The sequence below is a fragment of the Ovis canadensis genome, chromosome 10, assembly GCF_042477335.2.
Source record: "Ovis canadensis isolate MfBH-ARS-UI-01 breed Bighorn chromosome 10, ARS-UI_OviCan_v2, whole genome shotgun sequence".
Classification (NCBI taxonomy): Eukaryota; Metazoa; Chordata; class Mammalia; order Artiodactyla; family Bovidae; genus Ovis; species Ovis canadensis.
In genome coordinates this window covers 29,051,414-29,078,791 of record NC_091254.1, presented here as the reverse complement: position 1 = coordinate 29,078,791, position 27,378 = coordinate 29,051,414, and the positions used below count along the sequence as shown (strand labels likewise).

Here is a 27,378-nt window from a genome sequence, read left to right as displayed (position 1 = left end):
ATGGTCTGATGGGTGTGCTTTTGTTGGCATTAAGGCGGGGAGGAGGAAGCCTCTTAGATCAAGTCTAGGCCCCATGGGAGTCAGAGAGGGTGTAAATGGGAGCACAGACCAGGGAACCCTTACAACAGGGCCCTGGCCTTCGGCCGGCTTCTTGGCAGGCAGCCATGGGGTCTGATCTCACACTGATCTTAGTCACCAAGAAGAGGGTGGCCAGACAGAGCCCAGATAATGAAGGGGCCAGCTACCAGAGCACCTACCGAGCACAGCCCTCAAGTGGTGGAGAATGTCTTTTGCCAGCTCTGGAGGGGCTTAGGGTGGGGGTGGAGGTGGGCACAAGATTGGTAGCCTGTCCCTGCAGCAGCTAATTTCAGAACAGCCCTGACACCCTCTCCTCAGTGGGAAACAAAGAGGAAGGAGGGGAACTCGGAGGATGGGAGAAAAGAAAGCTTTCAAGAACATCACTAAAAGGTCTGGGGTGAAGGACTGTTGTGGACAAAAAGCCCCCGCCCTCTATTCCGAAGGGCCACTTATAACAAAGACCCTTTAAGTGGTAACGAGAGGTCCTGGCTGTTTCCTCCATTTTTGTTTTTAAAACTCTCACACTTATTAGGGTTTTTCTGATGGTGCAGATGGTAAAGAATCTGCCTGCAATGTGGGAGACCCTGATTTGATCCCTGGGTCAGAAGATCCCCTGGAGCGGGGAATAGCTTAACCACTCCAGTATTCTTGCCTGGAGAATTCCATGAACAGAGGAGCCTGGTGGGCTACGGTCCATGGTGTTGCAAAGAGTGACTAAGTGACTAACACACCCAATTATTAAGGGATGAAATAAATAAGAAAGCAAAAATGGAATTAAAAAAAAAGAAAAAAAAACAACCAGCGAAGGCCTGTTTAAAGTTGCATGGTAAGGCTCTTTTATCCTGCAGGTGATCTGGGCATCTGTGACCTCTTTAGGCAAAATTAGAAGTCCCAACCAGGGGACAGATCCAAAGATCCCCTCTGCAAATTGTCAAATGTGTGGAAAACACAAAGTCCTTAAGAACTGCCCAGGCCTTCCTTTCAGGTGTAGACCTTGAGGGTGGGTAAATCTAGCCCTGGTTCCAAGGCCACAGATTTCCCTGACTTTCCCCCATTACATAATTAAGTCCCCCCACCCTACCCATCCCCCTGCAGAGCTATCTTGACACCTTTTCTCACTGGAAGATGCACGGGACATAAGGTTGAACAAAGACATTTATTTGTAAAAGCAATTCCCAATGGAGCATAGACTGTCTCCATAGAAAGTAAAGCAGTGATCATGGGGGGTCCACATGCAGACATTAGTGAAACCCAGGGCGAATCCAGACAGACAGCACTGCTGCAGACACCAGAAAGCTCCCCATCTTGCCAACTGCAAAGCAAAATGTCCTTTCCGCTCAAGAACACGGATGTACCGAGATGTCCTGTGAGAAAGCAATTTGGTCTGACGTCCACGATGAAGTGATCAGGGAACAGCTGAGGGAGCCTTTGTTTGTTTGTTTTTTCCTCTTCTGGGTGACTTGTCGGCTTCCCACAGATACCCGGCTAAGAGCTGAAGTGGTCCTCCACCCTCCAGCGGGAGGGGGCAGTGTCAAACCCCCAGGGCCGGCTCACATGCCCATTCTGATGCTCTGAATGATCTGGAAGATAGCTGGACGAGGAAAACAAAACAGTCGCTCAGACACCCGACAGCACACAGCTGGAAACCCAACCCCACCGCCAGCCCCGCTTTGCTGACCCGGGGCCCTGGGCCTGTTAGCACACAGCTGATTAGAGATTTCCTAACAAGGAGTTAAGTTAACAAGAGGTCAGTGAACTTCTTTAAAAAGGCAGTCTTGCTCTGTCTGCTGATGGATGCCGCAGGGATTTATGGATAACTCCTGCTAATTCTACCGAGAGTGGAGGCCAGCAAGCCCTCAGATGCTGAGAGATTTGCACCCGCCCCCCCTCCGTCCCCAGGAGGTTCTGATGCTGCTGGGGAGTGGGGAGCAGGGCTTGCGTGCGGGCGGGGCGCTCGTTTAACAGGTCATCGACGCTGCCTCTTCCCAAGGGCTGTGACCTGGAAAAGAAGCTGCCCTTGAACAGGAAGGAAGGCCAGGTGCTGGGAGCAGACACGCAGAGCTGGGCCCCCCGGCTGCTGATAACCTTTCTATACAAATGCATCTTCAGGCGGCCTGGAAGTTTCTGAAATTCAACTTGAAATACACCAAGAGCCACACTGATTTATTCAGGGCGCTGTCCTCACTAAGTGGAACGAGCTCCTTCCTGATAAACCGAAGGGGTGGATAGCCTGAATGTCCAACAAACAATTCCTGGGGCCCATCCCCTCCTTATTTGGGTTAGAGCTGATTGGATAGTTCCCAGTCTGGTTTGGTCGAAAGGGTTTAAATGTGTCCCAGGAGACGAAGGTCCAACTTCTTTTTCACATCTTTCCCAGATGTAAAATATACAATATGGGTTCATCGTGGTGAAGACAATCACGATGATAACTGCAATGAACATGCACGGAATGATTTTTTTTTTTTTTTGAGGAGCATCTGTAATCATCTGTAAACACAGAACAAGCAGAGGTCATTTCAGGGGTTTACCCCATCTCTCCTTCATAAAGTCTTCCTGGAATAGACCCAGGAATGCTGCATCCTAAGTAACCAGAGTGAAAGAGGCGACTCAGAACCCTCAAAAAATAACCTGTTTGATTTTATCATCTAACTTTAGTGAGCATATACCATGGGCCGGGCACTGTGTTTGGGGATCCAAAGATAATTCACAGGGGCTCTTTCTTGGACAGCTAGATTTGAAGGGTAGATACGAATGAAGTTGGGTGTTGGTTTTTTTTTTTTTACGATTTTTTTGTTTTTGATGTGGACTATTTTAAAAGTCTTTATTGAATCTGTTAAAGTATTGTTTCCATTTTATGTTTTGGTTTTTTGGCCACGAGGCACATGGGATCTCTGCTGCCCGAATGGGGATCGAACCCACAGCTCCTGCAATGGAAGGCATAGTCTTAACCACTGGACTGCCAGGGAAGTCCCTGTATGGGACTTTAGTTTATGGTTTTTCATAAACTAAAAAAAAAAAAAAAAATCACTGTGTACATCATCATGACTTTCCTAAATTGGATATACACCCAACGTGATTTAATATTAGGTTTTCATGAATGTTCAGTGTGACCATATACAAAGTGCTAACTGATTAGGTTCTGCTGTAATACCGTTACAGCGGATGCAGTGTTGGATCTGATCCCCAAACACCTCCAGTCAACTATACATCTTGAGCTCTCTTTTATGCTTCTCAGTGGTTATTTGGGCTCAAGGATTCTTGTGCATGGTCACATCTCTGGTGTTACTACACCAGTCTGCAGTGGGCCCTCTTCTTATTATTATGGGCTGCAGACTAAGTCGAAAACAAAGACTGTTGGAACTACGTGTATAACTAGAGTCAATCGGTTGTATGTGAAGGTTGGACTCTTTTCTAGATAAAGGAGTTAATTCAACAAGTCATGATATTTACCTCTGGCTGTGCTCAGAGGTTTTCTTGGCTTATTCTGATTTTGGGGTGACTTTTGACAGGAGAAGTTGCTAGATGGATGAGGAAGTACTCACCCAAATGTATAAGCTTGCTGGAATACGGATGTTTCCGTCTTCCTCTAGCAAAGCTAACAAGGAATAAAAATTAAATAAACATTCTGTGTTCTGGCTTCACATAGGAGTCCTAGGAGGCAGCTGTATATTCAAGCACATTAGGGAAAAAATATTTACATCCGCCATGCCTCAGGATTTGTTCTTGGGATCGGAAAATATCCCTAATTTGGACAAATGGGCTTAACTTTAGAAGAGAGTGTTAGGGTCGGAGGGAACTGAGATTGACTCTCTGCTCTTCACTGACCAGCCGTGTGACTGCATGAATAATTTAACCTCTTCATGCTCGTCTCCTCTGCTGTGAAATGAGGACCATGTTGCTTGCTGCATTAATATAGGGATTAAACATATGCTATAGATGAGGCTCCTCACATATCAAGGTTTTGGTGCATGGGAGCTATTGGAATTACTAGTTACTATTACTACAATGATGCTTGTGGCTTCTCTAGGTATGCCCATGAAGACCGGAGCTCAAGGGCTATTTACCATCCGCCAGAGTATGAATCTTTGGAATTCACAAAATAGTTTTGAGCCCTGATTTCTCTAATTTATAAAACTGTAGATAATATGTACTCCAAAGAATTGCAAGGAATGAATATGATGACGTAAGTAAAAGATGCTCATAATAGATGCTCCAAAATGTTGTCTCTCTGTGAGATTTATTCTTAGACAACAAATCGTTATCAGCAGTATATATGTAGGTCAGTGACTAGGAAGCAGTCTGTGTCTTAGTCCATCAGATCCCATTTAAGTTATTCCATGATTTCAAAAGTGCTGGGTAATGATAAAACCACTCAATTCTTTTTAAGGAACTGCTGCAAATTTCTCTTAAGAATCTTAGACAAAGTTTGCTTACCTCAGTGTAGCAACACTTTTATTAAAACTTACCTATCTCTGTGTCTGCTTTAAAAACTAAGGAAAGGTCATTCTTGACCCTTATTGAATCCATGAATTAACATGTAAAATCTGATGGTCTTTAATATGTTTACAGGTGACCCTTTAAAATCGAAGCCTCTTGGAGAAATTACTTTGAATAAAGTCTACTTTAAGTTCAGATTTGCCTCCACTGTTAAGATAATGGAGAGATGGTTGTATTTTATGATGTTTTTTCAGTTGCATCAAGGTCTTTAAAAAGGCTTTACCATCTTATACCAATTATATTAACTGTACTTCTGTGTGCACGCCAGTAATAACCCGCTGAGCAATCCAGGCTTCCCCAGTGCTGACTTTCCGAGGCGGTGAACGGGAAGGTAGCCAAGAGTGGGTTCCAAGTGGGAAAGGAAGTGGGGAGTCTAGACCCTGACAAGTTAATAACTTAACAGTGGGTGAACAAAGCAGACAAAACAGTTGAGCGGGCTGCAGGAAAGGGGCTGTGGGCAGGCGAGTCAGCAGGAGGAGAATGCCAAGAACGGGAGGGGTGGCGGGCATTGGAGGTCAGGGCATCTGGCCCTGGGAAGGCCACAGAGCTTCAGAAAAATCCAGGCCAGAGCAGGAACTCCAGAATCCGAGAGCCTCCGTGCTCTTCCATCTGTTTAGGACCCTGGTCCTTGTTAACCTCAGCTGGCTCCATCTCTTTTATTCAACTATTCCCTTTCAATGAAGTCCTTAGGGTTTAATATGCGAAAAGCACTGGCAACTCAAAAATCAAACAAACCAGGACAATCCTCTTGACTCTACATCTCCCATCCACAGATACCCTCCTCTTCACAACCATTTCCAAAAAGCTGTCTATAGTCCTCACTTTATCCATTTCCTTACCTTCGATTTCTCATTCCACTGCACTCTTGCTTCTGCTCTCTTCAACTCCATTGAAATAGCTCTTGCTGAAACCACAAATGGCCTTCCAAGTCACCTAAACCACAAGCATCCTTCAGCCGCCTCTGGCCGTATACCCCTCTTCACCGTTGCTGAGCGCTCCCTGGGGGGAGCTCTCCCTCGGCTTCTGTGACACGATTCTCCGGGTTTCCAGGCTTCTTCCTTCTCTCTACTCTTTACACTAAACCTGGTGTATGGGGGTCATCCTGACTCTTCCTGCCCAGTCAACAAGAATGCTGAAGCTCCCCACTATGTGTTCTGGCTTTCCTCTCTTCATTACATTCCTTCTCCCAGGTGATCTCATCAATGGCCATTTAGCTTTCAATGACTCACCAAGATGTGCTGTCAGCCCTGACCTCTCCTAGGAGCTCCAGACCCACGCCTTCCACCGTCTAATTGATACCTGCACACAGATGGCTCAAAGGCTCATCGAACTCAAGAGGAACGCCTCTCTTCCCACTGCCAAGCTTGGCATCCTCCCCCTCCATCTTGCACGTAAACCCAAAGCACCAGGGTCATTCTTGGACATGTCTAGTTGATGACTGAGACCTGTGGGCATTACCTAATAATCTTGTGATTCTGCGTCTTTCATTCATCCTTCCAGAAACCGCCCTAGTCCAAGTTACCATCATCTTTCCCCTGATTGCTGAGACAACCTCCAGCTGGTTTGCTCCTCTTCAATCCTTTCTCCATACTGTAGCTAGAATTATTCCTGATAAAAATAAGTGAGATAATGCCATCCTTGAGTTCCTAGCATACCAGAAGCTTTGTATTGCCCAGTAAGTGAGATCACAGCATCCTTGGGTTCCTAGCGTTCCAGAAGCTCTCTATTGCCCAATCCTTTGCAAAGCCTTCATGACGAGCATTTTCTGGCTCCGGGCATCTTGTCCATACTCACCTTCTTCACTCTCTTACTCCTTTATGGCGCATCTTCCTGTTTTCAGGAGCTCCCTGATCTCACGATCGGACTTCTAAACATGCCATTCTTTCCATCTGAAATACTTTCCCCATCCTACCCTATTGCCTAGTTTTTTTTTCATAATTCAAAAGTTATTTCTTCAGAGAGGCTGACTTTGACCATCTGGAGCAAGAGTTCTCTAACTTGTGTATCATAGTGTCCTGAACGTGTCTGAAAACAGGTGCTGGACCCCATCCCTAGAGTTTCTAATCCAGTGGGTCTGTGGTGGGAACTGGGAATGTATATTTCTAACAAGTTCCTAGGTGATGCTGAGGCTGATGGTCCGGGGACCACGCCTGGAGAGCCACTTACCCAAAGCACACCATCCCTTTGCATCACAGGTATACTTTGTTTTATTGCCTTTTTTTTTTAAAAAAAATTGTGGCAATCCAGTATGGCTGAAGTCTAAGGGTGCCATTTTTCCAACAGCATTTGCTCATTTCTTTCCTCTGTGTCACATTTTGATAATTCTCACATTTCAAACTTTTTCATTATTATTATACTGGCTATGGTGATCTGTGATCGGTAACCTTTGATATTACTGTTACAGAAAAGATTGTGGCTTGCAGAAAGGCTCCGAGGATGGTTAGTGTTTTTCGTCAATTAAAAAAAAACATTTTTAAATTAACATATATACACTTTTTAAAAAAGACAAAATGTTATTGGATTCTTATTAAGCTATAGTACAGTGCAAATATAACTTTTATATGCACTGGGAAACCAAAAAACTCATGTGACTTGCTTTACTGAGATATTCACTTTACTTGCAGTGGCCTGGACCCAAACCTGCAATATCTCTGAGGTCTGCTTGAACATGCTTTCAAAGCCCTACGTGCCTTTCCTTCAAACATATTCATGGCTGAAATTTTACACATTTCAGCATAATTATTTGACTGACTCATCCTTCTTCCCCACTTGACCACAGGCTCTAGGACAGCAGGGATGATTGTGTTGCCAGATCAACCCCTGGGTCTAAGCTCAGCACCAGGAACATAGTAGGTTCTCAGTACAAATTTACTGAAGGACCAAAAGATGAAAAATTGCGAACAGCATGGAGGAAAATGCATTTAAAAACTTCAATTGATTACTCTGCCAACCAAAAGAATCAGCATCATATGGCAACCCTGAGATTCAATTGGTCCAAGAGCTTAGTCCTTGAGGGGAAGTCAAGTCATAAGAACATAAACTTCCTTAAAGTTGGGGGCTGTGCCAGTCCAAAGCACTAGCCTCCTGGGGACTGTCTGACCTCAGATAACTGCAAGTGGCCGAAGCACACAGGCATGACACAAGTAGATCCCCTAGGAGACTGTCGGAACGCTGGGACCCTACCAGACAACGGGGGCATCCAAAAATGATGTTTATTGAAAGTAAGTGATTGACAACAAGAGATATCAAGGAAGTTGTTGAGAAGCGGGATCCAGAGAGGCCAGAGGGAATCCCCTTTAGGAGGATAAGCCAGCTTTAGAAATCACACATCTTTTATTCTTTTTCATTTAAAAAATTTAGAAAAGTAAAGCACCGGTAGGAAAAGTATGGGTTCCACAAAAGTCAAGCAGAAATGTTAGAAGACAAGACATCGTGAGGTGGCTCTTTCTTTGAAAGAATCAGCACAAAGAAGGTCAAAGGCAAGATGCCATTTCCCAGTGGCTTCTCAAGAGATGGAGAAGAAGGGAAAGAGAGGGAAGCCTGGGACAGGTGAGGGCGGGAGGATGATGTTAGAAGAAGGGATCAGATTAGCAAAGAATGGGGTGCTCGCTCTCTAGAGTCAAATGGCAGACAGTAGAAGCATTCTTCTGAGAAGGAACCCATAAAGAAACCCAGAGGACCCAAGGGGCATGGGCAAGAAGGAAGCATAGACAAGGGGGGTGTGAAGATCACCTTGAGGGAGCCAATGGGTGATGAGACATCTTTTTCCAGACTGTTCCTCTCAGATCCTGAGGCAGGAGTTCCAGAGCAGACGCACGTCCTCAAGCTTTCCTTTGTGGTGAAACAGAAGGGGTTCTCCGGGGTGGCTCAGCTCCTCAAACATCCCACTTTCCAGTCTTGGGGCTGTGACACCCTCTGGGTATCACAATTTCAAGATAGTTCAGGCAGTCTCCAGGAAAGGCCAGTGTTTATGTGGTCAACCTGCAAACATGGTGAATTCAAATCTATCCTGAAGCAACTGTCCAGGAAAGAGCAAGGTGACAGAGAAGCCTGGTGGCCCAGTCAAGAAACAGCCCATGGCTGGGTCGGGGCTTTACCCACCGGGGAGCAAACCCAGACAGTCTGTCCAAATGGAACTCTGCACTGTGTACCTTTTCTGGCAGGGAAAGTAAGAGATGTTTCAACAGGAGTTTTTTTCAATACCTGGTCATATGCTAAATGCTTGAAGTTGGTGGAAAACTTCCTCCATGGTCGTTTAGGGGAAATGGTAAGAGAAAAGGATGTAGGGTGATGAAAGCAGATGGGTTTGGAGTTTAGGTTCGGGAACTAGCTCTCTTTTTAGCTATGGGATGCTGGCTGATTTCCTCTATGGACCTGTTTTGTGATTCGGAGAAATGAGTACCAAAGCTTCTTTGTAGGCACTGTGTGATATGAAAAGAAACCATAAATGGAGGGCCTGGCATTATAGTAAGTGCTCAAGAAACAGTAGTCAAAATAGTTGTATGACTAGATCCTGCTCACCCCATGGGCTAGTCTTCAAAGAGTTCTTTCTGGAAGGAGAGAAGAGGCTCTAGCTCTAGCTGCCCCTGCAGAGATGACACCACTGACCTCTGGCTGGCGAACCGTGAGCTCTACCTGTCCAGGTAGGAGTGGGGGCTCCTGACTTCCCTAATATCACAGAGTTGTGCTCCCCCACTACAAATCTTCTCACCTTCACCAGAGTCACAGCGTTACCTTTCTTTCCTTGTAAACATTCAGAAACTTGGTTTGAACCTTGCCAGGAGTGTTGAGAGACGGCGACACAGCACGACGAAGGGCATCATCAAAATGACAGGAACAACAAGCATTTGTAAAACCACCACCAGGACTCAACTAAACACGGTGCACACACGGCCTCATTTAATAATCCCCAGGATTCATTTTCATGAGGATCCTAGGAGTTTTCAGATAGAATCATCGCTTTTAACAGTGGGAGAACTGAGGCTTAGAGCGGGTATAGACGTGAGTAGCTCTGACAAGGCCACAGAGTTAGTAGATGGCAGAGCCATGTTTTCAACCCAAGGAGGCTGGTCCTGGAGCTGGCACACGCGGGACTTGGGCCTTTTGCTCGTCCACACCATCCTTAACAGAACCACCAGTCCCAGCGAGGGAAGGGGAATTGGCCCTTCCAGAAACGGAGAGGCATATCCATAAAGGGAGACTGCTGGACCCCCTGAAACGAGGCTGGGAGGACAGGAGACTTCAAGCCCAGCCAAGAACATCTCAGGGAATCACTCTTCCTATCTGTTCTGAATAGGGTGTCCTGAGAAAACGGTCCTGCCCGTGATACATTATCTCTACTCCATTCCACCCCAGCAGGCAGAGTGCCTGCAGGAGACAGGAGAAGAGTACAGTCTGTTAACTGCCGGACAAAGGGAACGTTCCTGTCCAGAAACAGCACAGCTACTCACGACTGATGGTGCAGGCTCTGTGGGAAAGGCATTAACTCTGTAATCACAGAGGCCAGCGCTGGGCCAGACATAATTCCCCATTTGATGGGCAAAGAGGGTCCAGATGTGCATTCCCCTCTGGGGATGAAAAAAAATCAGAATATCCAGCAACACAGGAGGTATCCCCTAAACACACACAGACATGCACACAGTCAGACACGCACACACACACACACACAAAGCAGGCAGACACATACAGACACACAGAGACACACACACAAACCCACAGAGACACACAAACACATATATGCAAATACACAGAGACACATAAACACACATAGACAAGCACACACACAGAGACACACACAAGCACATGTACACGAACACACATACAGACATGTGCAAATATACGCAGACACAGACATAAACACACACAGAGACATAAACACATACGCACACACACACACATAACACAGGATCTCACTGCAGATCCTGCCTCAGTGAGAAGAGCTTTTCTTTCATTTGTTTCCCTTTAAGATTTGAACAAAGAGGTCTACTGCTTAAAAAAAAAAAAAAACAGAAAGAAAGAAAAGGCTAAAACCAAGAGTCTAGACATTTTGTTCCCCAAATACACTTATTTTTTTCTGATTATACAAGTAATAGATGCTCATTGACAAAATTGGAAAATATAGAAAATTAGGAAGGAAATAAGTCACTAGTTAATCCTATTACCCTGGAGGTTTCCCTTTGATGGGGGATATAAACTCATCAGTTTCAAGAAAACCCAGGCTTCAAGAACCACGAAAATGCGCATAATCTCTAATTAGGAAGTGAGTATCAGGTTCAGCCAGAGAGAGAGAGAGAGAGAAATGAAATTGAAATGAGAGGCAGATGAGAGAGAATTAGTCTGAGGGAAGGAAGCGGGGCTGGCTGGTGTGTAAGTTTCCTTCTGAGAGTCGTAAGCACGATGGGGGTAAAATGGTGGCTCCAGAGACCTGGCTGAAAGCTCAGTGAGGGGAGAGGACAGACTCTGCTCTTAGCTTGCTGCTTCCTGCCCACATCCAAGGACATGCCAGGGCCCTGGAGAGGTGAACGACACCACAGGGTCCCAAGAAACATGGAATCACCGACTGAACTACCCAACTGTCTGGTCAGCTAGCCTGCGAGGAAAAAGACCTCATTTTCCCAGGTCCAGGTGAAACTTTTAGTTCAAGAGGACAGTCAAAAATGCTGAAGACAGTAATGCTTATGGAAAGATCCTATGTATATAAAAAATAAAAGACTGAAAAGGGGTAAAAAGGTGCTGAAGACAGGGCCCTCCCTGGTGGTCCAGTGGTGGAGAATCTGCCTTGCAGTGCAGGGGACACGGGTTTGATCCCTGGTGGGGGAACACGGGCAGCTAAGCCTGTGCACCACGACTGCCGAGCCCACACGGCACAATGAAAGGTCCCGAATGACGCAACTAAGACGCAGCCAGAGAAAGCAAGCAAGCAAGCAAGCAAACAACTCCATGTACAATTGCGTCAAAAACATAAATGTTGATGTTTAGACATAAACTTAGCAAAAGATGTGTGGAACTTGTACACTAGAAACTACTGTAAAACTGCTGAAGATGGTTGTCCAGTGAACCCTGTAACACGGACGTCAGGGCTGATCACCCTGCCGTCACTGCTGTGTTCAGGTCAGATGTTGCTGACCCACGGCAGCACACTCCCCACAGAGCTCCGGGGGTGGCTCGGAACCCTCCTCCACGAGGCTCTTGAAAGAGCCCGAGACAAAAGGGAGCGGGAAACCCAGGGGCAAGAACTGTGGGCACAAACGGCGTATGGACTCCGTCAATGGTCCAGGGAAGCACCCGCAGACAGCAAGTGTCTGGAGCAGATAGCGCTTGGTGTATCTGTATGACAGCATCTCTGCCGCCTCAGACAGACATTCCGGGTCACGCTTGTCTCTGAGTCTCAAGATAAAGACAGAAGCTATCAGACAGTTCCCTAAAGAGGCAGGGTTTTGAAAACAGGGGACTGAGAGTAGGGATGAGCTGCTTATCTGGAAAGAGGACCCCCAGCCTGCAGAAATGGAAGATAATTTTTTTTTTCTAATAAAAATGGGAGAGAATAAAACAGCCGAGTTTCTAAGAGAGGGGTGTTGAAAGTCTTGGGACTTCAATGTCAATCTAAGGGTCTAGGAAATCAAACAAAGACAAATGCAACCCAGTTAAAAAGGCCCCAGGAAAAATTTCGGGTCAAGACCTGAACAAGGAAACTTTCTGGCCTGTTTGAAATAATCATCTGCAGGGACTCAGAAGAGGGATGTGACTAAGAGACAGGTTATAGATTTCTGATGGAAGGTATATAATATTAACAACAGTAAGGCTAGTTTCCAAACTAAGCCTGACCAAGTAAGACACGGGCCTGAGATGGCCTCTGTGGACAATTCCGTGTCTCATTAGAACACGCTGTTCCCCTGAGCTTTTGTTTCTTACAAGGGAAACTTTTTTTTTTTTAATAACAAAACAGTGGTGTATTTCGGTTGCTTTAAGAAAATAAAAACCCAGGGTCAGGAAGATCCCCTGGAGGAGGAAATGGCAACCCACTCCAGTATTCCTGCCTGGAAATCCCCATGGATGGTGGAGCCTGGCAGGCTATAGTCCACGGGATTGCAAAGAGTCAGACACAACTAAGCGAGTGAGCATACACACAAGCAAAGGGATGAAACTCACCGGTTACTTCTGATATTCAACTTCAAAGTACAAACCCCTATGCACTCATTTCGGCCTGCCTGTGGGTGGTTCCTTTTTCCTGCCTGGGTCTGTCTGAAAGGCTCTGATGCTTTCTTGTGGGAACATAAGTCTCACACACTGGGAGTGTTATCACCGAGACAGCGTCCCCTCCTCCTTGGAGTGAAGAGGTGAGGTCTACAGCTCTCTGGAAGGTTCAGACCACTGTGAGTGGCTGTGTCTGCCAAGCAGAGGCACAGCCTGGGAGGATGGGGGTAGGGGACGATGGGAGAGTAAGCCCCCCTGGCACGTAAGTCCCATCCATGGTACCACTACTTCCCATGAGGGTGATGGGGACAGAGGTGGCAGTGGCTGAGGCTGCAGGTTTCAAGCATGCTGTGGGCCAGCACGTACGTCCCCGGAGCCGTTCAGCGCCTGGACAACCTCCAGCAAGGCTCTTCCTACCCCTGTTTAATCCATAAGGAAATCAATACAGAGAGAGTGAGGAACTGGTCCAAGGGTTTTCAGCGGATACCTAGCGAACCCAGGCTCTGAACCCACATCTGGCAGCACCCCAAACTAACCTCCCCTTGGAAGCCTCTTATCCTTTTATGGCCAGTTGGTCAGTTTTCAAAGAAGTGTCTTGCCGGAGAGATCTTTTGCAATCCTGGAAAGTGGACATTTCCTTCCTCTGAAGTGAGGTGTGTTAGATAACATCCTCTGACTAGTTACAACCATGGATCTGGGCTGGACGGGACCCCGGGGGCCTCCCTGGTGAGGAGTGGGCATCCCCTGGGCTCCAGGGGTCTCTCTGAGTGCCTGCGCTGTGTGGCCTCCTGACTCCCCCGGGTCCTCTCCCGTGCTTCTCATCATCCGGCTCTTGTCAGCGCCCAGCGCCGGTGGCATGAAAGGCATGTGTGGAGAATGAGGAAGGCCACAGGGAAGCAGCTGAGGAGGAAGGGGTCAAGAGCGTGCCGCGACATGTCACTCCCCGTGATGAGGGGTCCCGGCACCTCCCGGAGGTTTGTTAACTTGTTTTCCCACATAAAATGGAGTAAGGGTGACCAGCAAGCGAGCATTTACTTAAGTGTCAACATTTTTACCAGTCTTCATTCTTTCCCAGAAGATACTAGGAAAACAGATAAAACAGGCAATGCTTATGACGTGCCTGACCTGAGTATTGATTTACCCTGGTACACTGACAGTATTTCTGTGACTTTTTAAATTGAAGTACAGTTGATTTACAACGTTTCAGGTGTACAGCAAAGTGATTCATTGATACAAACAGATGTGTGTGTATGTAAGTCACTTCAGTCCTGTCTGACTCCTGGTGACCCTATGGACTGTCACCTACCAGGCTCCTCTGTCCATGGGATTCTCCAGGCAAGCAAGAATACTGGAGTGGGCTGCCATATAGCAAAGTGATTCAGGGATACAAACATATATATATATACAATTTTTCAGATTCTTTTCTACTATATGTTCTTATAAAGATGCTGAATATAGTTTCCCATGCTATACAGTGGGTCTTTGTTGTTTATCTTTTATGTATAGTAATATCTGTTAATCCCTAATTCTTAATTTATCTCTTCCCCCTCCCCCCATCCCCCCTTTGGTAGCCATAAGTTTGTTTTCTATGTGACGCTATTCCTAAAAAGAGCCCTTTGCCCAACCATCAGTCAGAAAAGTGGATTATCAGAGTAAGGTCATGAAAATAAGAGAATCAGATCACATTTTTCCTCTCTGTATAAAAATCTAGGGACTTCCCTGGTAGTCCAGTGGTTAAGAATTTGCCTTCTAATGTAGGGCCCTTGGGGTGGATACTTGGTCAAGGAACCAGGAGCCCATATGCTTCGGGGCAACTAAGCCCGCAAAACTACTGAGTCCTCTCGCCACAGCTAGAGAAGCCTGTGCGCGCAATGAAGAGCCTGCGTAGCCAAAAATAATTTTGCAAAATATGAATAACTAATTATACGAACTCAGAGAGGGCGAATGACCTCCTTAACGTCCCCGGGACTTGGTGAAAGGGAGCTTAAGGTTGGCCTACGGTATATCCTGTTCACGGGAAAGGGAGCCACTGGACAGGGACAGGAAGCGGCGTGTCTGCAGCGGTATGGAAATCTCACCGGAAAGTCCGGTGTATTTTGTGTGAGCATGACAGGCAAGGCAGTGGTGAGAGGGCTGCTGCGTGCATCACAGACGATCAGCAGGACATGGGATGTGACGGGTCTTTATTACATTGCGCTACAATGGGTAAAGTATGGTAAAGACGGCAAAGTACCTGCCTGCAATGCAGGAGACCCGAGTTCGACCTCTGGGTTGGGAAGATCCCCTGGAGGAGGGCATAGCAACCCACTCCTGTATTCTTGCCTGGAGAATCCCCGTGGACAGAGGAGCCTGGCGGGCTACAGTCCATGGGGTAGCAAAGAGTCGGACACGACTGAGCGACTAACACTTTTGCTTTCATAAAACTGAACAGAGGCGAGAGAGAGCAGTGATGACGGGCTTCAGTCATCCAGGCACTGAGACGGCTCATGACATAAAACCAAGGAACTAATGATAAAGGGAAGGGCTAGATTTGAGGAAATTGCATTTTTTTTAAATTTAATTTTATTTTTAATTGGAGGATAATTACTTTACGATGTTGTGTTGGTTTCTGCCATACATCAACATGAATCAGCCATAGGTATACATATGTCCCCTCCCTCGAATTCTTTTAAACGTAGAGAAAAGGTGGGTAGATCACGGAATCACTTAGCTGTGAGGCAGAAATTAACACAATGTTGTAAAATCAACTCTAATAAAATCAAGGAGAAAAAAGATAGGCAGGAGCCTATGGCTTGTGACTCTGGAACGTGAGGAACTTGGAGGGAAAGTGAGAGCTGCAAGAGGAACCGAATCGTGACTAATCCCAGAGAGACGGCAAGAGGGACGGAGCTAAAGCAGCTATTGTGTTTCTCATGACATGTTTGGTTTAGAAAAGGACACAGACAGAGATAGAAGGAACGGCACAGCACCAAGGACGAATTGAGAAGAGTGATACATTTCTGTGAGAACAGCGCTTAGGCCTGAAATGAAGCTTGTGGGGAAAAAAAAAAAAAGCTAAAGTTGGCAAAAGAAATTTGAAAAGAAAAATTTAAAAGGGACATTATTTTTAGCTATGATTAAAAAAGGGATGAGGTTCTTTGCTTGGATCACAACAGCATGTTAACAGTGAATGAAGTTAAGATGACCCAACTCCCTGTTCACTGTTTAGCCTTTCCATAGAAGCCAGTGGTCTTAACTAGGAAGAGGTAAAGAAGTGTCCTTATAGAACTTCCCTGGCAGTCCAGTGGTTAGGACTCTGTGCTTTCAATGCACAGGGCATAGGTTTGATCCCTGGCCGGGGAGCTAAGATCTGGCCTACCATGTGGCATGGCCAAAGTATTTTAAAAAATAAAGAGGCATCCTTAGAAGAGCCCCAGGCATGCAGGCAGGGGATGTGGCATGCCGTGAGTGGTATGTCCTGTTAACTATTTTAAGTCCAAATCTCCAGGCCCTACAGGCTCCCATTTCAGGCCCCTGCACAAACCAACAAACAGGACAGCAGAGACAATGTACTTGATCCTTGAAAAAACTAATGGAAACTGGGAAGTTTGCAAAAGATTACTGCCAGCAAACATCCCGATGTACTCAGGCAGGAGGGGGAGATACAGTTCCTACTATGTGAACCAATAAGCCTGGCAAAGTGTTAACTAAGATGTAGTTTAAAGAAGGTTTTTAATCCCTTTGAAAAGGATGGGTATTGAAAACTAGCACGGGTTGGAGAAAAATAAGTCAGACTATTGGCTTGCCCTCTCCCTTATATGAGCTTCCCTGATGGCTCACTGGGTATAGAACTGGCCTGTAGTGCAGGAGACCTGGGTTCAATCCCTGGGTCAGGAAGATTCCCTGGAGGAGGGCATGGCAACACACTCCAGTATTCTCGCCTAGAGAACCCCATGGACAGAGGAGCCTGGTGGGCTACAATCCATGGAGTCGCAAGAGTCAGGAGTGACTGAGCAACTAAGCACGAACACTCCCCTACATGCTACCTAAGGGCACAGGCCAGAAAGGGCTCCAGTTACTGTGTATCTTGAAACAAAAAAAGCAAAACAAACAAACAAAAAACCACCCCAGCTCTGTATCTATTTAGTTCCTAACAACACAGGCTGTATGGTGACCGACTCTCAGAGAGCCCTGTGACTAGGCTTTGGCCATTCTTGAGCCTGGTGTATTATCTCAGGCCTCCAAGCCTTTGTCACACGATGCTCCCTCATGCGGATTAACCTTCCCTTTGTCTGGCTGTTTGTCCTTCAAAACTCAGCTCAAATGGCAGCTCCTCTGGGAAAATGCCTCTTCTGCTCAGCATGATTTAGAAGCCCCGCTACACAATCCGATTCCCATGTTGGAATCTTAGTACCCAATGTGATGGAGGTAGAAGGTAGGGATTTGGGGAGGTGCTTAGGTCCTGAGGGTGGAGGTCTCATAAATGGGATTTGTTGTTTCATTTAGTTTCTCAGTCATGTCTGACTCTTTTGAGACCTCCATGAACTGCAGCCCTCCAGGCTCCTCTGTCCTTGGGATTTCCCAGGCAAGAACACTGGAGTGGGTTGCCATTTCCTCCTCCAGGGGATCTACCTGACCTAGAGATCGAACCTGGGTCTCCTGCTTTGGCAGGTGGGTTCTTATCACTGAGCAGTAGGGAAGCCCCATAAATGGGATCAGTGCTCTTGTAAAGGACACCCCACTGAGCTCCCAAGCCTCATCTGCCGTGTGAGGATGTCATGTGAGGATACAGGGAGAAGTCTGTGTTTGGGCAAAGGGCCCTCACCTGACTATGTTGGTACCCTATTCTGACTTCCAGGCTCCTGAACCATGAGCAATAAAATTTTGCCATTTCTAAGCCACCCAGTCCACGGTGTTTTGCTAAAGCAGCCCGAATGGACTCAGTCCCTTATCCGCGCTTGCCAAGCCCTCTGAGCGCTCTGCTATCACAGTGCTCATCCCCTGGGCTACAACGGACAGCTTCCTTATCTGCCTACCCACGGCCTGCTGCCTCCTGGAGGAGTTTCTATTTCCAGAGCCTGCCCAGTGCCAGGCACACTGGGGACCCTCAAGTTCCTGGGATTGCTTGTAGGAGTTTTGCTGAGAGGTTCAAAATCAACCTGAGGGGATTTGTCTCTAATCACGTTCTGTGGGCTTCTCCAAGGCTAGACTTTTATCAGTGACTTGGAGGAATAATATTTTTTCAAGAAACCATAAAGCTGGGAGAGAAAGATAATTAGATAAAAGGCTCAAGGTTCAATCTTTGTTTGACTATAAAACCTGAAAACATAGATAAGTTTTTATATAGATGGATTTTTCTTCTTGATTTTTTCTGTGGCATGCTAACAGCATGTGTTTTTCCTTTTTTGGTTTGTTTTGCTTTGGGGAGAGAATCAGAGGCAGATCATGTGAGGCAACGTGTCACAGATGACTGTATAGGCGGCACTGAGCGAAATGCTGCATCGGTGCACCGTATTCAATGCAATTTTTTGCCAGTGCTCTGAACTATGCATTGCTAACGCAGGGCAACACACTGAATATATCATGTAATGTCACTAACAGTATGGTGCATTATCACATAATATCAGTAAGCCATTTATTACAGATGTTCTTCTATGCTTCCAGACTTTCTGGCTACTCTGTAGAAAAATGGCTTATAACCAACAATGAAATTATAATAGAAATGTTCACGAAGCTTTGTGCGTGCAGGCTTGCAGTGTCTAATTCTTTGCGATCCCATAGACTAGCCCACTAGGTTCCTCTGCTCATGGGATTTCCCAGGTAAGAATACTGGAGTGAGTTGTCATTTTCTCCTCCAGAGGATCTTCCCCACCCAGGGACTGAACCTGGGTCTCCCGAATTATAGGCAGATTTTTTACCGCTGAGCCACCAGGGAAGGCATGTGTTCTAATGTGAGTATAAGTACCGTTCTCTGAACTTGCCACCTTCCGGCATCAGGTGATTGTACTGTGAGGCTTAGGTCCAAGGTTCCGTTCTCCCCCAAATCTCTGCAGAGCTTCTCTCAAGGCATAAGGCCTCTCTCTCTTTCTGGAACGTGAATTTATCTCAGGCAGATCGGTGCTCCACTTTCTGTTCCAAATGCCCCTTTTTAGGTCAGGTCTTCAGAGAAAGCTTTAACTGAACTCTGAAGTGTAGCCAGCCAATTTAATTGCTCAGTGTAATCACTTTATGATTATGATTTGATAACATATCAGTTCTGTCTCTATTCCTATTTGGTTTGCTGGAACGAAAATGAAATCAAAACCCATTAAGAGGAAGGCTTCAGGCAGCGATTAACTTGAATCCCAGACCAATATATTTTTGGCATATTTACCTTGTGGATAAAACATGTGTTTTTATGGGACAGAGGAGACCATGGGATAGTAAGGACAGGGAGAAACCCATACCTGAGCCGCAGACAACAAAAACGAACAGCGCCAACAGCCATGGTCCCACAGGATATTTCTCTTCTTGCGGCCTCTGAAAGTGAGTGGGAGAAGGTAAGATGAGGTTCATTCATTCAAGAAACATTTACCGAGTACAGCTAGACACTGTCCTAGCAGCTGGGGACCCGTCGGTGAACAAGACAGACCCAGTCTTAATGCCAGTGGGCAGACCTAGATGAAAGGGGAAGTGTTAGTTGCTCAGTCATGTCCAACTCTTTTGCAATCCCATGGACTGTAGCCCGCCAGGCACCTCTGTCCATGGAATTCTCCAGGCAAGAATACTGGGGTGGGTAGCCATTGCCTTCTCCAGGGGATCTGCCAGGCCCAGGGATTGAGTCTGCATTGCCCACATTGTGAGCAGATTCTTTACTGTCTAAGCCACCAGAGATCTAGATGAACAAAGTCAATTTAAAGGATCAAGACTGGTTTGGAAAAACTCGTCAACAACCTTATTTACACGGCTGGATGGCATCACGGACTCAATGGACGTGAGTCTGAGTGAACTCCGGGAGATGGTGATGGACAGGGAGGCCTGGAGTGCTGTGATTCATGGGGTCACAAAGAGTCGGACACGACTGAGCGACTGAACTGAACTGAACTCAATGAACTTGGTAGTTCTTAAATATTCTGGAGACAGATGAGGTATAATACATAAATCATTACAGTGATTTGGGAGCCAAAAATGCCATTACTAATCATTGTTTCTGTTGGCTGAAAGCACACTTCATACCAGGCACTCTAGGAAGCAGCCGATATTTACCATTTCCAGCACTCACAACTCTACACGAAGTCAGTCTTACTATCCCCCTTCTATAGCTGAGAAACTGAGGCTCAGGCTTTGTTAACTTCAGCAAGAGCTGGGATTCAAGTTTAGATTTGCCTCATTATAGAGCCAGGGGTTTTGCCTCCAGCAGACTCCCCTTGAATTCCTGCATCTGTGGCTTCCAAGCTGGGTCACGAAGCACAGCCATTCTCAAAACTTTCCAAGCGCCAGGACTTCCCCCAAGATCAAGTGGGTAAGACTCTGCCCTTCAAAGCATGGGTGCTTGTAAGCTCAGTCGTGTCTGACTCTTTGCAACCTCGTGGACTGTAGCCACCAGGCTCCTTTGTCCATGGGATTGTCCAGGCAAGAATACTGCAGCGGGTTGCCATTTCCTCCTCCAGGGGATCTTCCCGACTCAGGGAGAGAATCCAGGTCTCCTGTGTCTCCTGCATTGGCAGGTGGATTCTTTACCACTGTGCCATCTGGGAAGAAAGGGTTCTATCTCTGGTTGGGGACTTAAGGTCCATGTGTCTCATGGTGCGGCCAAAAAAATTAAGAGAACTCTTTACAAAATAAAAAAATGGTTTAAAAAAGAAAAAATTTTTAAGTGCTAAAAACCTGGGAAGTCACTGCAGTGCAAATCCGGGGAACAGTAGACAGCAACCACGTATGGAGGTGAGAGGAGCAGCGTTTTGTAATAAATCTCCTAATCCTTAGTGAAGCTGACTCTTTGGAGAAATCTCTGCTTCTCTGGGAAGCACAAGGGGCCTGTGGTTCCCACACAGATAAGTCCTGCGAACCTCTTGCTCATCTCAAACCAAAAGAACAGGAAGTCCCTGTGCAACCCCTCTGGGTCTGTGTGCTGGTAGGGCTTGGTCCTTACAATCCAATCAATCAATGGAAAACCAATATTTTCTGAGAGAGGCATCTGAAAGTGGAGAATTTCTCAAATGCTAAGGGAGAAGGTAGAGTGAAAAAAAGAAAGAACTCAGTAAATATTTCCTCATTCGCATGAGCCAAAAATAGGCTGTAGTCAACAGAGGTTAAAAAAAAAGCAAACTTATTTTTATCATAGATAAGGCAACAATTCTCTGGTTCTCAGCTTACTTGTTCCATTCTTAGAGAACCTTCTCTCTTCTACTTCTGTTGAGCTCACTTGGCACTTATATCACCAAGTACTTTTTCTATATAGCACTTAGCATGATTTGTATGACAATGTTTATTCTTGTGATGCTTTATTTAATGTCTGTCTCTCCACTAGACTGGAAGCCCCACAAGGGCAGGCACTGTGTCTCTTTCATGTATCAGGGCATACCAATGCCTGATCCAGAACTTAAATATAGTAGATGCTTGATAAATGTTCATCAAAGAATGAATAAGCATGCAAGATTCACTAAATATGACATCTTAGGTCACCTAGGGGCTTCCCTGGTGGCTCAGATGGGGTAAAGAATCCACCTGCAATGCAGGAGACCCAGGTTCAATCCCTGGTTCAGGAAGATCCCTTGGAGAAGGGAACGGCTACCCATTCTAGTATTCTTGCCTGGGAAATCCCACGGACAGAGGAGCCTGGAGGGGTACAGTCCAGAGAGTTGCAAAGAGCTGCACTTTCACTTTCACTACTCTGTAGGTCACCTAAAGAAGGATCTAGAAAAGATATTGGCTCTTTTATTAATTCTTCCAAATTGGTGATAGGGTTATTCCAGGATTTCTCTTACTAGAGAAGTATAGATTAATGTCAGGGGCAGATAGAATCTAAGGTTTAAAACAGCTCACTTCTCTGACTTTGAGAAACTTGTATCTACCAACACTTGTATGATGGCAAATCACACTGAAAGGGGATAGACAGTTTCTTTTGACTAGAACAAGGACAAAATCAGTCAAATAACTGCACAGAATAACTCTTTAATCAGCATTTTCACTGTGTCATTCTTTGGCACTTGAGACTAAGTCAATATGAGAGCAAATAAATAGTTATTTGAACAGAGTGTAACATTTACCCCTCCCCCATTCACCAACTTCCTAATCATTTGTCCCAGTTGACCAGAAACAAAGTCTGTTGCTGTCATCCCACTCATGCTATATTTTTTAAAAAATCCATTTAGTTCTATCTCCAGCAAAGTCAACAAGTGAATTCAGGAGCCTGTAAATGAGATTATTGGTCTAGGGCAGATACCAAATGGAATCCTTTATTTTTCCTTTGTGGAAACTCCACTCAAATTATCAGGATGCAGAGCTTGGAGCATATAACACAGAAATCTTTTTGATGACAGTTCACAGTGAATCAATAGTACTTCGGGACTTTCAGAGCTCAAGAACAACTTGGTTGGTCATAATACCTATATATATATATATATATATTTTTTTTTTTAAACTGGAGTACAGTTGCTTTACAATGTTGTGTTAGTTTCTGCTGTACAGCAAAGTGAATCAACCGTGTGTGTGTGTGTGTGTGTGTGTGTGTGTATCCTCTTCCTTGGATTTCCTTGCCAGTTCCCTGTGCTATACAGCCTGTTCTCGTTAGTTATCTATTTTATGCATGAAAGTGAAAGTATTAGTCTCTCAGTAGCATCGGACTCCTCTGTCCATGGGATTCTCTAGGCAAGAATACTGGAGTGGGTTGCCATTCCCTCCTCCAGGGGATCTTCCCGATCCAGGGATCAAACCTAGGTCTCCTGCATTGCAGGAAGATTCTTTACTGTCTGAGTCACCAGGGAAGCCCACAGTAGTGTGTATGCATCAATCTCAGTTTCCCAATCCATCCCATTCCCCTCTCTTCCACTGGTATCCATATGTTTGTTCTCTATATGTGTTTCTATTTCTGCTTTGCAAGTAAGTTCATCTATACTGTTTTTCTAGATTTGAATTCCTGGTGGTCCAGCTCTTAAGACTCCATGCTGCCAGTGCAAAGGACATGGGTTCGATCTTGGGTAGCAGAACTAGGATCCCACATGACTTGCAGCACAGGGGGAAAGAAAACAAACCCCTCTAACCCAATATATCCTTTTCTGAGAGCTTTGAGTTACTTCATTTTGGGAAACATTGCCCAGTGCAAATCTGTCAGGACAATTCACCTAAGCCTGAGTCTACTGCTGGGAAAGGTGTTTTTTTTTTTTTTACAAAAGCAGTAGAATCGTGCAAATGACATGGTTCATTTCCAGCAGGAGTTTGACAGTCTGTGGGCCCCAAAATGGGCCTCCCTGGAGGCTCAGACAGTAAAGAATCTGCCTGCAATATAGGAGACCCGAGTTTAGTCCCTGGCTCAAGAAGATCCCCTGGAGAAGGAAATGGCAACCACTCCAGCATTCTTGCCTGGAGAATCCCATGGACAGAGGAGCCTGGTGGGCTACAGTCCATGGGGTCACAAGAGTTGGACACGACTGAGCGACTAACACTTTCACTTTGTTGGAGGATGTATTTCCCTGTGATAAGATACCAGCAGGGGAACTCTGAGATGTAAATTGCCCCTTTATTCTGAAGAAGTTACTACTGTATAATTATGAAATGATCATCCCATTACTCTGTTATCTGGGAGAACAATATTGATTCACTCCATAGTTGTACACCAATAATGAAATACCTGCATACAATTAAAGGAGTTTATTTCTCAATGACTAGTCTGGATTTTCCTTTAGAATCTGTTTGTGTGTCTGCATTTCATTCTGAACAAGTTACCCCTTGCAAGTTACTTCTTTCTAAGTATAATCATGTTTGATCTGTAATTAGGAAAATGAGATTTAGGATTTAAAGTGTTTCATTTTGTTTTGTTTTTTTTTTTTTGAAAGAGAATTTCATTTTTCTTTTTGGATGATGATCCATGTACAATAAAGTTAACCAAAAAAGCTTTTCTAACCAAGGGAAAATAAACATACCTTGTGGCTTGGTTTGGAAATCTTTCATTACAAAGTTAGTAGGACCATTTAAATACACTCGTAGGCTCCAGGCACTTTTGAAGGGCCCACTCTATATCAGAACCTATTAAAAATCTACTCACACCACACATTAAACATTATTTGAAAATATTTCTGAAAGTTGAATTGAGTTGAACTGCAGTCAAGTTGACTACATTTCTTAGATATTTAAACAGTTTTTTCTCCAGCTGTTTCATTGTCTTTTCTTACTTTGGAGACAATCATTATTTTTTTTTTCAGGTCCCAATTGTTCTCGAGTGGTCTTGAAAAGCTCAAGGTGGCAGATGCTGACTTTACCAAGCCTAACAGATAACACAGACTTCCCTGGTGGCTCAGTGGTAAAGAATCCGCTTGCCAATGAAGAAGATATGGTTTTGATCCCTGGGTCAGGAAGATCCCATGGAGAAGGGAATGATTACCCTCTCTGGTATTCTTGCCTGGGAAGTTCCATGGACAGAGGAGCCTGGGGGAATACAGTCCATGGGGTTGTGAAAAAGTGGACCTGACTGAGCAACCTAACAAAAACAAATGGATAACACAGCTCTGCAAAAAGTTTCTGTTTTGTTGTTACTTTTGCAGTCAGATAAGTTGTCAACTGGAGAGAATTAACAAGTGAAGTCTGATTTTTTTTTTTTTAGTTTATTAAAAAGAGCCACACAGCTAGAAATTTTCAGTAAATTAACTAGCCTGTATGATATCCTTGGAAGACCTGATCTTCTAGGGATATAAACCCTGAATGCTTTAATATCCTTAAAAATTGTTTTTCAGCATCAATTTGGACAGTAAGATTTTTTTTCCTGAGTAAAAATAAGAAAAACACAGATCTATGTGAAAAATAGTTCCAATTCAATGGCATGTTGCCATTTTGCTGCCCAACAACTACTCAGTGATCTAGCTCCCAAATGAGGGAATTTCCAGCACAACTTAAGCCTGTAGCTGTGCTGCGCTTAGTTGCTTAGTCGTGTCTGACTCTTTTCGACCCCATGATGTGTAGCCCGCCAGGCTCCTCTGTCCATGGGGATTCTCCAGGCAAGAATACTGGAGTGGGTTGTCATGCCCTTCTCCAGGGGATCTTCCCAACCCAGGGACCAAACCCGGATCTCCCACATTGTGGGCGGACTCTTGACTGTCTGAGCCACCAGGGAAGCCTACGTAAGCCTGTAGCTGTGTATAAAGATCCAGCTTTGATCCTAAGGCTTCTCTGACATAGTACTGCTTGGTTCTGCAAGAATTCTAGTCTAGTGATTGCAAATCTAGCTTTTTGCTTAGTGAATCAAACCAGCATTGTGTCTTTGGCTAAAAGCAATCGCCTCATCAAGTCAGAAGACTCTTCCAGCCAAACTCCAAGCTTCAGCTAAACTTCCACTGAAGTGTCTGAGATAATATTGATAGATTCCAAGTGTCTTTGCTCATGCACTTGGAGACAAACACCATCCAACAGCTCATCTGAGGCCTGCCACTGAATGTCCAGAAATACAGGCCTGGCAATTTCTGCTGAAGATCATTTGCTTTACTGAAAACAAACAAACAACACACACACACACACACACACACACACACACACACACACACACCCCTGTGCATAAGGCACAGATTTTACTTAAACATTGTTATAAAGCTTTAACCTACACTTTTGGAGGTGGAGAATGCCTGGCAATAAACTAGGCTCTAAAATTCTGGAACATATTATCAAGATGAACCTGAATTCACAGAATGAATAAGAGGAATGCTGCTTTTAGAATTTGGCCTACAAGCCCCTGGAGAAAAGGCAAAGAAGGAAGATGGAAGGAAATTCAGGTTGAATCGCACTTTGAATTCCCAATGTACACAAGGAGAGCATTACAAAACGCAGGAAAGAAAACCTTACCAGGGTGTGTGTGTTGGGGAGGGCGGGCAGGGGTGAAGCCTAGGAGGGAGAGATGGCAAACGGCCTCCCTTTACCCATTCATTCATTCATTCATTCAACAAACGATCTCGCATCTACTAGGTTCCTGTCCCTTGTGTCAAGCAGTGAGCTTAACTCTTCCCTTAAGGATGTGACTTTGATCTTTCCCAGAGACAAAGACTCAGTTCGGGAGGCCCTTCTGCGCCTCCGTGGCAGCCACTCCCAGAGGGGCCACGGCCAACCAGGGCCCTCTCCGCCCACGCGAGGCCAAGTGCGCGCCCCGGCCGTGGCGGAGCCCATTCCTCAGCGTCCCCGAGTGCCGGACCCCGCGGGAGGGACGGCCCGGGCGCGGAGGAGGCGGGGTGGGGGGCAGCCCGGAGCCCGCAGCCCTACGCCCGCCCCGCCCCGGCCCGGCCCCGCGCATCTCGGTCCACGCTGCCCCCGCCTTACCAGGGTTTTGGCTACGTTCCCCCTCTGGGTGATGTTTTTGCTGTGCTTCTCGTTGGCCATCCGGATCCGCTGTTTGGCCACCATGGCTCGGGCGCCAGGAAACGCTCTCGACTCCCACCTGCAAGGATGCCCCCCGCGTGAGCCCCCCGACCCGGCCGAGCTCGTCCCGCCCGCCGCGGGCGCTGCAGGTGGCAAGGCGCGGCCCCCGAGCCCCGGGCACCCCGCTCCCCAACCCCCAACGAGCTGGCTCCAGAGAGAGGCCAGAGCCCGGACGGAAGTAATCTTTCATCTCAGGAAACCCTCTCCTACTTCCTCGCCATCCTTCCGGTCCCCCCAGCTACCTAACCAGCGCAGCCGCGAGGCTGGCGCTGCGGCGCGTCCTCTGCGCACCCGGCGGCCGGAGCGCAGCGCGCCGAGCGGCTCCGGTCGGGGGTCCCCGGGGGAGTCGGGATCCAGCGGCCGAACGCGGCGAGGCCCAGGGTTCAGGCGGCCGCGAGCTTTGTGCGCTCACAGCGGGCGGGGCTCCCCGGCCCGGGACCCACCGAGGCCCTGGGGAAGGGGTTGGGGCGGCTGCGCTTCGAGCCGGGGTCGCGCAGTCTCCCGGGCACCGCTGCCCGCTGGCCGAGGGCAGGGCTGGAGGCGGCGGCCCGCGGTCTTCAAAAGACAAGTTGAACGAGGGAGGACGGGGCTGGGCCCGCGCTTCTGGGGGGACCGTGGGAAGGAGCCTCCCCTTCGGGGGGTCTGGGGAAGGGCTTGCGCAGGGAAGGGCGCCGCAGGAGCTTTCTAAAGTGCTGAAGAGAGGACCGGATCTTCCCGAGGATGGAGAGAAGGGATGTGAGGATGGAGCGGAGAGAGGCCTTCGTGCCTGGGAGGTTATGGGGTTACTCGGAAGACGGACAGCGCCGCATCTGAGTGAAACGTGGAGGAAAGACTTAGGCTTGCTGCCCAGGCGGAGTTTGGTGGTCACCGCCCGGACGTGGGTAACTTGGACCACCCGGGGCAACTTGGTTCTCCTCTAGAGAATCCCCCCCCAACCCCTCCCCCCGGGTCCAGGGGCATCCGAACTGGAGGCTTCCCTGTGGTTCAAGGGTACAAATGGAACGTTCCTGACTCACAGCCGTTGGTACCAGGCCCTAC

At 46.6% G+C, this 27,378-nt stretch overlaps 1 protein-coding gene across 9 annotated transcripts; it reads right to left on the bottom strand.

Annotated features, from left to right (window-relative positions):
• Positions 1-1,215: 1,215 nt before the first annotated feature.
• SERP2 (stress associated endoplasmic reticulum protein family member 2) lies at positions 1,216-27,141 on the bottom strand. 9 transcript variants are annotated; one of them, XR_011259577.1, is made up of 5 exons: positions 26,632-27,040; positions 26,242-26,359; positions 19,194-19,266; positions 8,308-8,556; positions 1,216-1,669 (listed from the first exon to the last, which is right to left on the bottom strand). XR_011259577.1 is itself a non-coding variant. In XM_069602214.1 (4 exons), the coding sequence occupies exons 2-4, from the start codon at positions 26,323-26,325 to the stop codon at positions 1,629-1,631; spliced, it is 198 nt and encodes a 65-aa protein (XP_069458315.1). In that variant the 5' UTR covers positions 26,326-26,359; positions 26,583-27,039; the 3' UTR covers positions 1,216-1,628. The 9 variants fall into 9 exon arrangements, 6 of the variants coding, with proteins under 6 accessions (XP_069458315.1, XP_069458310.1, XP_069458309.1 ...); XR_011259576.1 differs by having other exon boundaries at positions 26,784-26,951; XR_011259575.1 differs by having other exon boundaries at positions 26,583-26,775.
• Positions 27,142-27,378: the final 237 nt, after the last annotated feature.